The 17,294-nt window shown below is 35.3% G+C and overlaps 1 protein-coding gene across 1 annotated transcript in view; it reads right to left on the reverse strand.

Annotated features, from left to right (window-relative positions):
• Nucleotides 1-17,294, reverse strand: part of DNER (delta/notch like EGF repeat containing) — a 107,755-nt gene that overhangs the window by 17,965 nt on the left and 72,496 nt on the right. The window contains exons 6-8 of the mRNA XM_063166863.1: nt 12,400-12,553; nt 10,334-10,447; nt 3,205-3,429 (exon numbers count right to left, since the gene is read on the reverse strand). Coding sequence (XP_063022933.1) covers nt 3,205-3,429; nt 10,334-10,447; nt 12,400-12,553 — 493 coding nt within the window. The remainder of the gene's footprint in view (nt 1-3,204; nt 3,430-10,333; nt 10,448-12,399; nt 12,554-17,294) is intronic.

A 17,294-nucleotide genomic window follows, 5' to 3' on the forward strand; every position in this document is an offset into this window, starting at 1 on the left:
GACATTTGAAGCATGTTCAACTTGGAAATAACTTATACACTTTTCCTTCCACTCTGAAAATAGGAACATTCAAAATATTAGACTGCTTTGCAAGTTAGCTTATACAAATTAGCTTTCCTCTACAAGCTATTAGATGAAAGCCCACAATGAAATCCAGCACACACACACAAAATTAGTAGCAAATGTCTGGTTGTTCATGTTCTGCAAATTGTGCAGCTATGCAAGTATAACCACTATCATTCATCATTCTTCAATCTGTACACTGGCCAAAGAAACAAAGAAGTCAATCTGCCTACCAAGCAAGGAGACTTGCACAGACCTTGGACTAATTGGAACAATTTAAAATTCCTCTTTTGTTTAATTTTTGAGACAGAAGTACTACAGATGAAAATCCAAAATCCAACTGATACTGTAAAACAGTGCTTAAAGGACGGACAGTGTTCAGGTCACACATATAAGCAAAACTCTTAGGCACTTTGTTTCTGTATTAGAAAATTATATCCTCTGTCAAATACTTAAAAAAAAAAAAAGACTACAGCATCCTAGAGCTGAACACAAAATTTAAGTGACAGATTGCAAATTCATAAAACTGTTTTTCAGACATGTCAGATAATCAATACAGAAGAGAATTCTAAAATGTCATTTAACAGCCTTTCCATTAAAATACCTTAAAAAAAAATTACATGTAGGAATTCAGGGATATGTCTGAAAGCCTCCTGCACAAAGAAGCCAATGGTCTGGGAGCAGGCACAGATGCTGAGAGCCTGCAAGTCAGAAAGCCTCAAGGTCACAAGGCAGAGACCATTTCTTTCCTGGTAATATCTTTATTATTAACCCTTGATAACGCTTCTAAACTGTACCCAAATTTTATTCCTTCACTTTATAAGTAATGTAACAGATACTGTCAAGGTCTCTTCAGGCAAAACTGTAAATAGAATCCAGCTTCTTAATATCCCCAAGACAAAACCACATTACTTACCCCCTCTATCAAACTGCTTCTTGATAGACATACCAAAAATGTATTAGGCTATGATTTGCAGTCATTAATTTGGGGTTTTTTAGGAATTGCAACATAGGAATCCTCAAGTCTAATTGCTCCTACCTGCCTTACACTCAATAATTATCCAAACCAAGGGCAAAGTGTAAGTCACAGTGCCTCCTACATGATGATCTACACTGAAGTTGACTGCCGCTTGTCTACTATCCTTCTAAGTCATGGGAAAAATATCTGAAAATAATTGATTAAAATTCTGCTGCTCTGAGTTAATAAAAGACCATAATGGTATGTTCATAATAATGAAAAGGCATAAAAGGTATAAAAGCAGGAAATATTCTGTCTATCCCTATCTTGATGCCACTAGGTGCAGTTCTTAAATGACCTTCTGAAATAAGTTACCCAAGTTTTCAAACTATTGACAGATTAATGATGAGCTCACTTAATTTTGCCTCCAGTTTCACCTCTATGTGAAGCAAGTAATGTTATTTTTAAAAGTGAAGTTTACAGCACCCTACAAAATGTTTGGAAAAAATAAATCTTTTTTAATACATGGAGCAACACAAAAGAGTTTAACTAAATAAATGCCACATAGGGTCCTGGATACCACCTCTAAGGCTCCTTATCTGTAACTTTAAAAAGCATAAGTATTGTTCAAATAAAAATAAGTTTTCATAACATGAAAGTTCTAAGATTACTTTTAAGTCCTGAGAGAGACAGAATAATTTTGAAAAAGCCAAACTATGGAATTCTAATCAGGTTTATGTGACAAAGTTCTGAAAAAAGCTTTTATTTGACTGAGAATATTTGACTAGCTTTTCTTTGTTTGAACTACAGGCAAAGAACTTGCTGAAGAAGATTAAAACTTCCCAGGGTTTCTTGGAAAGATAAATATCTAGGTTTTCCTACTATTAATGACAAGTGCTGTCAACAAATGCATTATAACATTACCGTGGTATTGTCAGCATTTCACTTTCATACTTTTCTCCTTTATAAAAGAGTATGTAATTTAACTATAAATCTGTCAACTCCAACAACAAATTTCCATAGCTTCTGGTAATTTGTGAGTTCCTCCTGAAATACTTCCTATGGTTCCTTTCATGTCTCTAAACAGCAGATAAATTCTGACACCACCTAAAAATGCTGAGTAAGTTAATTTCATTACAAAATCCCCATATTCATAAATATCCATAAATAGATTGGTGGGATACATGCACATCCTGAAAACAGAGATGGAAGAGATGAAGAATCATGACTGGTTTCTCAGAAAACAAGGAAAAGCAGCAGAAAGAAGGTATTCCTCTGAAAGGAGTGTAGAACAATGTGAATGTCACAGCAGAGCTACTAACTATCAAATGTCACTCCTTAGTTTATCCCTTGTAGTCTGGAAATTAGTTTTATCCTTAATTTCTTCAGTTTTCAAGTTTATAGCTTCATAGGAACAGACTAAAAAAAAAAGATGCCAAAATTATTCAAGTGAAAAGAAAGATTGATGCTCACTCTGTAAGTGCTCAGGCAGCAGTGGATGTGTAGCTCTGGTTATCAGACATTTTAACTGCTACTTCACCTCTAATTAGCATTGCTAACATGAAGAAAGGGGGCTATAAGCACCCCAATATCCTGTTATGTTGGTACAAGGATGAAAAAAATCTGGAGCTAAACCAGTTGCTACAGAGACCCCATGAATGTCAGGCTGTGCTGCCAAACAGCTTCCAGCTGAGTCTCCTCACTGGACTCACCTGAGCAGCCCTGCTGGATCTCCTCTAGAGAGACAATTTGTGTAAACATACACAGCAGAACTCAACCCTTTGGAATAGCCAATATTTTTCCTTCTCTACCTTTGTTCAGCTGCCTTGTCTGTTTTTCCCAAATGATCTGTGTCAAATTTTCCATTCTTTCTACCAAATTTTGTAATTCCAACAGTGCTGATGCCTCGCCTTGGAAAGATTTATACTGCAGACTACAGTTTTGTAATACAGCTGTAGAGTTCACTCAAGCCATATGGATCTCAGTGGGTATTTCAGTGCTCACTCTGCAATTTTTGGTTTTCCAAGTGCAATGTGTAGATTCCTATCACTGCTCTAAACAGACAGAACATCTGCTCAATCTGTTTTATAGACTGAGAAGAAAAGGAAGTCATTTTAAGCTATATATGGAACCTACATATAAAAATATTAGAAGATTTCCAGAGGATGTAACTTGGTACAAACCAGGGATACAGAGGCATCTGTAGCTGGTTCCAACGCTGCGACAACTGCCATGTGCACACGGGTTCAGAGCACAGAAATCGATCAGCTGAGCACACGTGGGTCCTGTAAACCCAGGACTACAGCTGCAGGAGAAGGCAAGTCTGTCTGCATAGCAGGTTCCGTTGTTGTGGCAGGGAGATGATGCACAGGGGTCAATTTTGTCCTCACAAGTGGTTCCTAAAAACCCTAAAAGAAATAAATGGGTTTGGTAAGTAAGCATCCTGGTATGCATACAATTTTAAGAACTAAAGCAAGCCAAATGTAAGCCACAGAGAGATCTAGATTCCTTTCTTTTTTAATTCTATGAATATTATAAAAATACAGACTTTTTACACCATAAACTCTAATTTTGCCTGTTAACAGTCTGTGAAAAGAGATGCTTCAGCTAATATCATATTATAAATGATTAAGGCAGGGAATTGCAAAAATATTTTCTGAAACCGACAGTGCTTATCTGCTTTCTGAGTGAATCTGGCTTGAAAAGTAGAGGAGATTTTCTAAAGATCAGGAGCTGGCTAGCCTAAAAAAAAAAGGAAAAAAAAGCCCAAACTGACCTATTTTTCCTCTGTTAATGTGTATGTAAAATCTAACAACCTCTTAAACATACATGCATTCACTGAGTTTCAATAATTGAAATATCTTTTAGAAGAACAAACTTCTCATTAGCAGGAGAGACAATGATTAATTAAAGCAACACCATGCCAAAACAGAAGGAAAAGGATATTCTTGCAAGGGAACTTTTAATCAGATGTAGGGAAGAATTATGTTTTAATCAATTACAGTAACAGCATCTTGTATCTATACATACACATACATCATGGATGTAGTAACACAATGTATGGTTACTGTATCCTAAAGTGAGAAAAGCATATTCAAATTCTAGAACCCTTCCAAATAACAGAACCAACTGTCCTTTCCATTCAGTTATATATCTTTTAGTAAGTATTTGGTCCTTTTGTACAGACCATCACTTTTCAGGCTTAAAATTCCCTGGAATATCTTACATTGTAAAAAGTTCATAATATTACAGTAGAATAATGAGCAAAGGTGAGTAACCCACACAGAGCATCCTACAGAGATCTACTTACAGAGTTAACACAACTTATATCAATGGAACTAAGAAAACATGGGGAGGCCACAATTGCTCTGTGGGTGCCAGAGGTTTTGGATTTTTTTGGTCACAACTGGCAGCAAGATTTTACAGGTGTCTTCAAAACATTAGGTTCTGCAAAAACCACTTTCAATGCTGCATCTCCCTTAGATATCCATAAGTCTTACATCAGAATTATGGAATGGAAAGTATGGAAAAAATAATCTAATTTACAAAAAAAAAAGGTAGCTATAAAGATGGAAAGAAAAGAAAAAACCTACAGATTGGACTTTTAAGTTTTGTCATACAAACTCTGCAACAGACCAGGAGAGAAAATCAGGTCTGGCAGGGCACAGATGAAGAACAGGCAAAGCCTTCTGTCCTCCCCATGTTGCTGTAGCTTCAATTCCTTCATGGGCTTTGTCAGGACCACCTGCTCAGCAGTGCTGAACAGAGAGAGCCTAAAAGATAACTAAACCATCAGAAACTGCAAAGAACAGAAACCCCAAGAGCAAGGATGTAATTCCAGCAATGGTTCACTAGCAAATTAACAAAGCCTGGACTGTTGTAATAAAATCTTGGTCAGATTTAAAAGAATCTGCAAGGACTTTTAACTATTACCAGGAGGAGATCAGCCAGTGAGTCCAGTGAAATCTCTCAAGTAACTCTGAAACCAGATTAACAAGGTTTAAGGAGACCTGAGGTCACACAATGACACTAATACAACCTTTGCAGTAATCTTCCCTCCAAAGAGGAGGTTACTGGCAGATGGCTAATGTTTCAAGTGACAAAGCACTTCAAGAACATATGCAGGTTTAAAATACACCAAAACATGTTGCCCTTGTGCTATCTTTGACTGCACTGTGAAATGTGTTTAGGTGATTCTGGAAGTTCAAATCTCAAGCATGAGTCAAATATCTGAAAATACTCAAAGCAGAAAATATGGAAATCTATTATTCTGGCATTTCTGAATGTACACTTAAATCCATACTAGTCTAATTGTTGAAAGCAAATAATGCAAGTAACAACTATAAAAATCAAATTCAGAGGTGTATTGACTGAAAACAATGAAATTCCAGAAGGAAAAAACCATAATTGTTTATGTGCAGAAAAATATCCCCTGAACTGCTCTTCAACCAGCTAACATGGACCCAACCCTGCCTGAAGGTCATTGCTGGCATAAAAGGGACATGCAATGCAAAGTGTAGTGGTAATTTGAAAGAAGTGAATACAAAATCTACCAAGGAATAACACAGAAGGTAAAGGGGAAAGGCAATAATGGAAAATATTTATACTGGCAAAACCCACAGTACAATGCCTGTGCTTACATGGATGGTAATTTGGCTACTTGTCAGGAAGTACAACAGAGATATACTTTATAAATTTATAAAGATATGCTTTATAAATGGCTACAGACCTCCAGTGCAGTGACAGAAACTAGATCAGATTTCAGAGACAGGTTCTGAATAAATCCAAATTTCTCACCACAGTGGGATTTTAATTATTTGGCTGCTGAAAGCAAAAGAGTCATGTGCAAGTCAAGGAAGTCAAACATTTTCTGAAGACACCACAGAATTGCCTTTTATACAGCTTGTAGAACAACTAACTTGTCTGAATGTTACATTAGACCCAATTCCAATAATTACAAGTATGTGAAAAATTAGGCCTGTGAATTGCAAAGGCTCAGGACTACAAAACTTTTAACTTCAAAATGCAGGGATAAGCACTAAAAGAAATACAAGCAATTTATTATTTTCCCTATAGAAATTTGTCTTGTAAGGAAATAGAAATAAATGGTATTTCATCAGAATTCTGTAGAGAGAAAAAAGTTACTAATCAGAAGGATCAAGAAACCATTAAAACGCTGTAAGATTTTGATTGAAATTCACTCTAGCTAAGTCTTTCTTGATGAAGATGAATAGAGGCTAAACCCATTCAAGCATTAAGGAGAAGTCTATTAAAAATAGGAGCAATTTGGGAAGGTGCCAGGTAAAAACATTAGATTAGTGGAAAGTACCAGAAACTAAACAGCCATAAAAAATTTTAATTAACGACAAAATGTTCTTCAGGTAAATTAAACTCTCTTATGGTAATATGAAAAGTTCTGCATTCTGATCACCAGTAACCTTGGGAAATCTTCTATATGCAACAGCTGTGTGACCCAGTTTCCTGTGATCAAGATTATAAATGGGTTTATTCTATGTAAACCTAAAGAAGTTAGAATGACATCTGCAAGATGTCCTAGAGAAAAAGGCTTTTACATGAACTATGAAGCAGAGAAAATAGTGAAAACCTTAAAACCTAAACTACTTTAAGTCCCAGAAAATAATTTCTGTTCTCTCAGTCAATTAAGATTCATGGTGACAATGTGCATTTTCTGGCTGCTATTGCAAATCAACACGTATGAATCACAACTTAGCATCTTCTACAGCTGTCAAACCATTTTCTAAACCACAGAAGCCATTATAAGAGCATTCATAAATTTATTGCTTTCCAGTATTTTCAGAAATGCCTGCAGATATTTCAGGACACTTTTGCTCAGTGTGTTGCTAGCAGTAGTTACCTGCAGCTACTCAAATCAAACTGTCAAAAGTAAATAAAATCAATGCTAAAATGTGAATTTCAAGTGATCTATATATGTTAAACTCTTTATCATGGCATTGTTTTTGCTCTGTCTTCTTTTATTCTAGAGGATGACTGACATTATTGCTGCCATTTTTCAAAAATATATTAAGCCAAATTAAAATATTTCTGCTCCGTTTGTCCAAGCTGGTGACCTCCACATAAAGCATGTAGGAAGAGCCCAAGAACCCAGGTCAGTTTGATGGGGTTGGCCAGCTGAATGCAAGTTATTTTTATCAAAGATTAATGTTTTCCTATAACACTGAAGGCAGTTTATCTATACTTATCATCAGAACATCAAATTTGCATGGAACAGAACGTCAGAAATATCTTGCAACAGAAGTTTAGTTCTTTATTGTAATTGATCTGCACTTTGCTCATTATTGTCTGGCTTTGTTTTAAACCACAGCCCGCTACTAAATCATTTTAATATTATTGTATGAGCAAAATTCACAAAGGGTGAAGTACCTTCAAGTACCAAGTCTTTCATTCTATCTAATTTTATAAAATTTTGTCTGGAAGGAACACATTTCCTCACCAAACAATCAGTTAATTTCCATACAGTTGTTTTTATATTTATTTTAACTTCCAGCAAAGATTTCTGTGAATTTTCTAACTACATAAATAAGGATCACTAGCTTCAACGTCTCTAAAACCTACATTGATTTATTTAAAAATATGTGTTTATTAATTTAATGCAATGACATTTAGTTATACCAATCAGGGGTATTTTACGTTTCCAATTATTATTTGTATATTTAGTTCCACTTCAGGGTATTTTGGAAATACACATAACTTCTCAGAAGCTTAAAGAAAATGGAATAACCAAATTTGTAAACAGATGAGCAGTACCCCAAGCAGTTTAAATAAAATCTATTAATGTCACTGTCAATACAATATTGTGTTATACACTGCAATAAGTGGAAGAAAACAAGAGGAGATATTTAAGAGTGATAAGGATGGAATGATTCTGAATATAAATTTCAAATATTCATTTTCATGCTTACTACATGTAGGGTTTTAGAATGTCTAGAAGTTCCTTTGCATGATCATTTGAAATTAATATTTACTAAATGTATGTTTATTAACATAAAATTAATAAAACCATCAAAGATCCCTATCTGACTGTAAGCAAGTACAAGATCCAAACATTATTTAGAAAGCAACAGTGTCAAAATTTTAAACAAATTCTTTGGTCTTCAGTATTGCTTAAGCTTCTTCACTACAAATTCAAGTATAAAATCCAATTTTCTCTTTACAGGTGATTCCACAACATCATATAAGAGCTTATTTTCTGACGTATTTTGGATATTAAAACCTACAGTGCATCCTACAGAAAATGAACTCTGTAAGCATAATGAAATTTTCTTCACTAAAGGACTCTTAAGACAATAAAATTGTCTAAAGAGTCATCAAGAATTGTTCACATCTGAGGTAGGCTGCTTTTTCAAGGCCTCAGGTTTAGCTTTCTGTCAGTTATCATGCGCTTTTTCATGAACTACAGATCTTGTTTGTAAAAGAAATGCACAATCTCAAGATCATTCTTCATTGTTTCCATCTGATTCCTTCATCTGTCATCTTTTTCTTTTCCTTGTGTGATAGCTGCTGCATTTTGTTATCCTTTTCCAAGATGTATTCTATCTGCAGACTGTAGTTCCTACACAAACATAAGCTCCTTGCTTACCTTTCCCCACAGTGACAGAAAGAAAAGCTTTTTCTCAACAAGCGATTGCCATTAAGCAGAGCAGAATAGCAGCAGAGCAAGAGACCTCGCTTAAATTAGAAAATTGGAGGTTGGCAGGAAAATTTGCAAGTTACTGCATCTGCAATTTTCAGCTAACTACTCTGTTGTATTTACAAAAATCACTGGATCTCTTCAGAGATTAAAGCCCAAACAAAAGCTCCCAAATTATGCCTCTGTGAAAGGATAACACCTCAAAAGATGTAAGAATGATCAAGGGACAGGCATTAGTAAACTTAGACAATACATTTTGTTAAATCAACTTTCTTTCCTTTCACAAGCTACCTGAATTCTTCAGCTCATTGACATTAGACCTTCCAGAGCACAATGAAGAAGCAACAGTGCCTGGCCCTGCAGGGCCCTGAGCCCAGCAGTGACCCTGCCCTGTGGGCACCAGGAGTGAGGCTGGGCCATGATCAGCATATTCATTAACACGGCAGCAGGAGAGCAGTTAATGAGCCACACACAGAAACACGTATGGCAGACATAAAACAACCAAAAATCTCAGTAGTTGCTCTTCCCAACATTATTGGAAAGATCATTGCCTGCACTGCTTTCTTAAAGATTCTTGAACATTCCTTTCAGAATCTTGAATCTTCCTGAAAGATTTCTTTGGGAAACTGCAAGTTAATTATAGACCAAGACTAACATCTAATATTTTTTCTCCTGAATTTCACTACTGTTTTTAAGGGAAACAATTTCCAAGAATTTTCCACATGCAGGATCTGCATGCCTGTCAATATGTCAGTTTCAACACAGCAGTTAAGTGTTAAAGCATAGCACTCTAGAAAAGCAAGGAATCAGCCTGAAGAAACTACAAATAATCTTCATTATTAAGCACGTAGATATTACCAGAGCAGCTATCAAAGATTTACACCCTTACAGCAAGCATTAAAGTACTGATAGAACAAAACCAACATCCACAGATCAAGGAAGGACAGAAGTATAATTAGCTCAAAGTTCCAATCTTAATTATAAATAACTAATAGGAGGCTTCATAATTGAAAACTTCCACTCATGATAATTTTTTCATGCGCAATTTAGGGATCTGTCATTGCAGTCAGCACAGTGTTATGAAAGAACACTCTGGCATTGGGGTGTCCTTGTTTCACATTTACAAGATTTACCAGTGAGAATCAGTGAGAAGCTTTCATGTCAAGAAAGAAATATGTCCAAATGGAAAGGAGAATTAATTAAAACTTTTGGGGATTGAAATAATTCCTTTAGTTATTACTTTTACACACATTTTAGCCAACCGGCCCATGTGCAGAAAAGTGCAAATATTATAAGGGAGACATCCTTTTCCTCACACATTTAGTGGACAACATAAAAATCAGATCACATCCTGAGTCTCCTCAAATTCACCATTCTCATCAGTGCTGGAGTCTGATTTCTATTGTAGAAATAAAGAACATTTCCACACCACATATACACTGAAACACTAAACTCCTACAACACTTCATATCCTGCTGCTGATTATCCAAAATTTCTCATCTCATTGTCTTTTCTGCCTACAATTACAAGTTAAGGCACAATTAAAAAAAAATAAATATACATTTCTACATGTCACTATAATTGAAAATTTAGAGTAAAAGCAGCACTTTCTATGAGGTACTAGAGAGGAGTTTGCTGGTTACCTTCAGGGCACTGACAGCTGAATCCATTGAGGTGGGATGAGCAGGTCCCCCCATTCTGGCACGGCTGCTGGCTGCAATGATCAATCTCTGACTGGCACAGCTCTCCAGTGTAACCTACAAAAAGGCTCACAATATTCAGAAGATGGAGCAAAAACAAGGGTTTACCACTAAACATACTGCTCAGCCAGCCAAGTAGTACCATTATTTTTCTTGAATCAAATTAACCAATATAAGCAATAGAATCTAGGACAGTCTCTCATTCCTTACAAAATGAGATTTCTAATTAAAATGTATACTTCATGAGAGAAGCATACAAAACCAGCAGAATTCTAGAGACTTCATCTGTTGTATTTTACCAACAGCAATATTCTGACATCACTAGTGAATTGGCAATAGATATTGGGTCCTCACTGGTACTCATAGAACCAAAAAAATAAAGTCATTTTGGTATGGCTTTCAAATGCAAATAGAATCCCAAGTCAATAATCTCTAGCAAGGCTTTAAACAGAACTTAACACTGTGAATTATTTGTGCATATGCTGAATGTCTGTCATTTGCTCCTACTTCTGGGCTTCAAGAAGAGTGTTTATTTTAAGTGGGAGCTGTGAAGAACTGCTCAGCACAGTTGCAAACTCTTCCAAATATGCTTCTATAAGTTCACAAGCTACAGATTGTGTGTACTGTACTATTTGACCATAAGTTTGCTTTGTTCCATATGTCTGATGTCTGTAAAACATCCCCAAAAAATGAACAAACTTAAAATACAATCTAAATTATTCTACACTCCATACCTAAATTTCATAACAAATACCACACATTCCCCTTTTCTAATTTTTAATTACTTTCAAGAAAATATCTTGGATGCATGACTGAGGAAAAAACCACATGCTACATCCAGGCACATCTTATTTTTTTAAAAGGAACCCTACAAAAAATTATTAATAATCTTCCATAACGAGCATATTTAACCAAATGGCTGGTGTTAAAGGCTAGTAAGTAATGATTATCACTGCTATGAACAGATGCAGAAGAGAAAGACCCCCAAGGTGAGATAGAGGACATACATGCACAGGATTTAGCTGATGCAGGGGAGAAAAAGGAAAATAAAGTAGAAATCCCTCCCCCCCAAAAATTAAACAATTTGGGGGGGGGAAACACCTATGGTTTTATGAAATAATTATTTTTAATGCAATCATTTATAAATAAAATATGTCCTATCTTATTACCACCTATAGGGCATGTTTTGTCCATCTGAAAGAGAATATGATTTAGGAATAGCATCCCAAATATGTTACAGGGACTAGAAATGCAGAGGCACTAAACAGTCCTCAGAGAAAGGGGGGAAAAGCAGTTTTTTGTGAGATACACACTAAGAATCATTACAACTCTACCTTTTGTGCTGACATTTAACTTCATAACATTTCCTTCTACCAGAATTTGGGAAACATGATCATGTTCACATATAAACGTTTCTGAAACTTGCATAGGGAGACACATAGGATAATTAAACTCTTACCTTCAATTTTCTTTAATATTTTTCATATGGAATTAATATTTTTTTAGAAATTCAAAGTTAAATGACAACAGTTAGTTTTCCAGACTGTTTTTAGGGTGTGGACACACATTTTGGTGGATACAATAATTATGGGTAAAACACAAACCACTGAACTTAAAAATGATTGAGCCATTTGAATGACATTAGACATTTGATATTAAAAAAAAAAAATAAGAAGAATTATTTAAAAAACCCAAAAAGCTAAACCTAAGCTTATGTGGTGGTCACAGAACACTACTGGGAGAAAAAAAAGCTGATGTAAACTAAGTTTTCCTCCTGTGTTTTTAGTAGGTAAAGTTCCACTAGTTATGATTAATTCCCTCACAGGGCTAAGGTTCAGACATGTGCTTTCTGTGGCATTTTTCACCAGTGAAGAACCTTCCACTGCCCTTATGTTGTTGTTGCATTTTCTGTCTGTTCTGGTATCAGAAGTTTCACAGTTCACTGCTCTGCAAAGAGAGATGCACCAAATGTCAAGCAAAGCTGCATTATTCAAGAATTCAAAACCTACCAGGCAGGCAGCTGCAGGTGAAGTTGTTCCTGTCGTGTTTCTGTGCTACATCAGTGCAGGTTGCATTGTTCTGGCAAGGTTGGCTCTGACAGGCATCAAATTCTTCACACAGGGAACCCTTATATGCATCTTCACACTCACAAAAAAATGTTGCCTAAAAACAAAGAGGATATGTACTTCACAATAAATTTTCAAAGATTATGCTTTCATTTTATACACTTCTGAACAAAGATGGTTTGGTTTTCCTGTTCATAACAACAGTAGTTGCTATAAATACATCAACTGAACAAAGTTACTCCTTGAAATACTAAACCTGCACCAATTCTTCAGCTTAAATTTTTAATGATGTTGGGTCATTTCATCTAGACAAGGAGTCTGGGATCAGATCCATAATATCTAAATCATTATACATTTTTTCTTCCATTCCAGAAATTAGATTTATAGGCTGAAATAAATGTCAGAATCAATAATGTGCAGATTTACTGCAACAAAGTCCTGTTACAGATATGCACTCTCTACATGACAAGCTCCCAGAGTGGTACTTCAGCAGTAACACTCCCTTTAAATTCTGTTAAAATATGTCTTCTTCTGAGTGCATTCATTACCTTTTCCAAACTTTGCTGTTTAATAAAAATCAAGACCACTACACCTCTTAAAGGCTTAAAGTACCTACAGGAGGCATGATATGGCACATTTTTGTTAGTAATAAAATGATTCAAATGAGATTTAAAAACTCTTTAGGTGACTAAGATTGTTAAGGAAGTCTCCAAGAAAAGCAGCAAGGAAAGCTCTCTCCTCTGTGGTATGCATTTAGATGAGATCTGAATCTTTGTTCTTCAAACACTAGATGGCAACATCACTCACTCTCAGCTGTCCCAAAGCCAGACCTTCAGTGCTGGAACGCAGCTGTCCCATGCACAAACACTGGAAGGCAAAGTGCAGAACACGCATGGAACTAGAAACAAAGAGATGGGGGCTTCTGGCTTTACTTCATATGAATAATCAGCTGTGACTTAAGTAGAAAATAATCATCTTCACCTAAATAAAAAACTTCACTCGGTAAACTCCAGATTCCACTCTTCTTTACAACTACCACACTGGCAGAGTTACACAAGAATAAATATGATACATCTTCAAAACTCAAATCCATGACTATGTTATTCATCAGGAGTGCCAGAAGCCCTTCTTAAGTGTACAGCCTACACATGTTCTGGAATTCACCCCAAACTCTTCATCAAACAGCTCTGAGTATCTCACACACCAATGACAGGTTTCCAAAAAAGGCTGTAGTTCAACAGAAAGACAGTCAAGCAAGAGAGAATCAAAATTATTATACTCACATAGCACAGTAACTATCTTTAAACTTTTATCCAAGATTGATATAGGGATCAATTTACCATAAAGAGTATTAACAAAATGGGGTTTGAAAGCTGTAAAAGTAAAGCATTTTAACACTTCAATCTGAAATATCTAATGACAGGTAACAGTTCTGAGATGCCGACAAGTTATTCTGTGGAGAAGATGAGGTGATGATCGCTTCCCCAATTGATATTACTTTTTTTTTCCTGAATAGATAACATGCACCAGTATTTTTGAGCCAAACTGAGTCAAGAAGCAGCTCCACACTGTCACTACGCTAGAATTAATGTCAGTAAAAACTTCAAAATTATCTACTATCAATCAAAAGATCATCTATTTTACTTGATTAAGTGCAAATATATAGTATAATTTTGGATGGCAATAAAATAATTTTTTAAATAATTTGCTATATATATAGCAATCATAAAAACAGCTGGAATATAGTACTTTTTTGCTAGTCTAATTAGGAGAGTAATAAATCCTTTTTTCACTATGGCAAAGAAGTTAAGATGGCCAGAAAAAAACTAATGTCTACTTTCTCTTACTGAGAAAGGCTTTCAGTATTTAGTACAACTCAGAGTGAGTTACTATAACATTTGAGCAAAATACTGCATGATAATTACATACTTCAGAGCATGCTGTACTTAGGAAAATAAGTCCATATGCAGGACAGCATACCTTCAGGTATACATGAGGGGTTTTATAATTTGACCTTTAACAGATTATTATCAAATGGATCTGTCCCAAAGCTTTCAGCTTGCATAGAAGACATGGAAATGATAGCTATTCACTTCAATGTATTATTTCTCTGTGCTGGCAGAGGCCAGATATTTTTTGTGTAAAATTTTGTGAAATGGATTCTAAATCTAGCAATAAAAAGTCATACTTACACAGTCAGCCCATCCAAATTTTTTATGGGAGAGTCAAAGTTATGGAACAGAGGAATATGTGAGAAAAACAACCTGTTATGTAAGCAGAATTGTGGCACTCACAATCAATGGATGGACCAAGTTCACTTCAAAATCTTACACGAAATCAGAAATTCACACCAGGCAAATCTCTCTCCTTTGGGTTAACACCAAAACATGTCTCTTCCATTAACTGTTAACTCATCGTGGTGTAAAGGCAAATAGTTGAATGTGAGAGTGGTATTTATATTGTGATGATGCCAAGACCAGTGCTGTACTTCTGACACCTTCCTGTTTCCCTTGTGGAGAAGTGGAAGTGGAGAAGTTGCCACAAAACAGGCACAAAGCTCATACAAAGGAAGGAAGAGGCATCACTTGATCTCAGCATCATCTCACTGCACAGAACTTCACTCAAGGTGATGAATTTTATTTTCCATTCAAAAGCAACAATAATTGAAAAGAAAACTTTGCATTAGAACTTTGCTTTTTATAACCACACTCTATAAAAAGCATCTAGCTGAGTAGAACTCAGGTTATAGATCAGCAAGGAATGAGTGAAAACTGGCCAAGACTCCCAGGTTAGACCAGAATTCATTTGTTTATAGTTAAATGCACTCTATACATAACAGTAACCCCCTGTGCTTATATCACTGCAGATTGTTAACTTCATTTAAATTTCCCAATAAGCAGATGTGTTCCTACATTCTTTTACACACTACTAGATTTGAAATAAAACTATGAAGTACATAAAAGCTCAAGACATTAATCTTCTTGGCACTGGAAGCAATGACTACAGCCAGCAGAGCTCTGAGCTTGCTCATGGCATTGGGCCTTTTATGCATTCTTCTAAGAAGTTGCTTTGCATCCTGCAAGACCAGATTGTGCAAAACCAGAATGAATTATGGATAAAAACAAACAGCAAATCACAAAGGGCGCATCTTAAATTTAAAGAAAATTAAAGTTTATGTTCTGCAAAAAGAAGTGCCTTGTGGGAAACAGACCATGGTTGTCATGTCAAGCATGCAATTTTGGCAGCCACTTGCTCCATCATTAGGGAAATCATCAAGACTTTTAAAGCACATCTCACATAATTTCAGTTAAACTATGGCAAAAACATTCTACTTAATGAAATATGCCCTTCTATTTTTATTTTATGCTGGGCATGAATCAGGGTCCTATCTGAAGTTCTCTGATGCACCTAATAGCCAAAAGAGCAAGGAAAGCTCATGGATTTAGAAACACAGGACAGGCAAAAAGACAACATGGCATTTTAATTCCCCTGGAGTAGGAGGCTGGATATAAATTAACTTCCTTTTGGTCACTGTATTTGATGTTCTAGCAAGCTACCCCAGCCCAGCAGGCACCTGGCACAGGTTTGATGGCATTTGAGAGGAACACTGGGAGCATTCCTCATTTATTCAAGTTCTAGAAAACTAAGGAGCAGTTAATGACAGCAAAAATAGAAGCAATTGCATGTCTGAAGTTAAAAGTTTATTTGAAGATATTTATATATCTTTAATGGTCATATAAATATATTTACATAATTTTTATAAATTTTTTATATTTAGAAATTTTCTGGTTATTAGGTTCAGAGAAAGAGTAGTGATAAGATAAAAACAACCCTAATTTTTTCTATTCACTTGCCAAGGAAAGCAGCAGCCTGCATGTGCACAAGGCAGGGCTCTCTCATCACTCACTGTTCTGCTTTTAACATAGAAAGCTTCCAATGTCAAGATTACAGCTAGGAACATACAGATACTGGTTTATCTTTGTTTTGAGTTAAATAATTGCTTCTCGTTCTTGCTGTGAAGTCAATCTGTCTTTTTTAAAGAAAAATTTACTTTATTTGCAACATCTTAAAAGGTTAATAGCACATGGATAATTATTAGAGGCCATATATGCTTTTCCCTTAATACAGAAATGCATTAATTCTTCTGCATAGATATAGGAAACAATTTATTCTTATTTGGTAACATCACATGCAACAAGAAATTAGAGTCATATTGGACAAACAACATGAAAATATATTAAATGAGGCAATGTATCAAAAGATATAACACTCAAATTGACAAATAATGGAAAAAGACAAAATTCTGATATGCTGTTATGCATAGTAAACTTGAACATATTATTTATGTACGTCAAATTGAAAATACTGACTTTATAAAATAAAAATGATAAATACAGTAAAGGACAAAAACTAAACTGGACTATGAAATACAACACTGTATCGGAATGAATAATTTATTTGGATACCAGCCAGCTGGTATAGTAAAGCAGCATTTATTTCTAAATTCATCTTGCAATAATTATGTTCACACATTACCTCAAGCATTTTACAAATTCATTTTTGAGAAATAAAACAGATAATTATTCCAGATGTTAGTACTGCCACGTATGTATAGATTACTGTGGCAATTTAATTATTGTTGTTACAATTCAAAACACCATTTTCTATCAAACATGCTTATTGAGAATTTAAATCAGAAAATGGTAGCAGATGAACTACAAGTGAATTCACTCAATATGCCAAAATTTTTGTGCTCACAGCAGGCTCACAGCTGTTAATATTTACTCAACAGTTACTACTGCTTTTATCTCCCAAATGAATAATATAAAACCAAAGAT

The sequence above is a fragment of the Melospiza melodia genome, chromosome 12 (assembly GCF_035770615.1).
Source record: "Melospiza melodia melodia isolate bMelMel2 chromosome 12, bMelMel2.pri, whole genome shotgun sequence".
NCBI lineage: Eukaryota > Metazoa > Chordata > Aves > Passeriformes > Passerellidae > Melospiza > Melospiza melodia.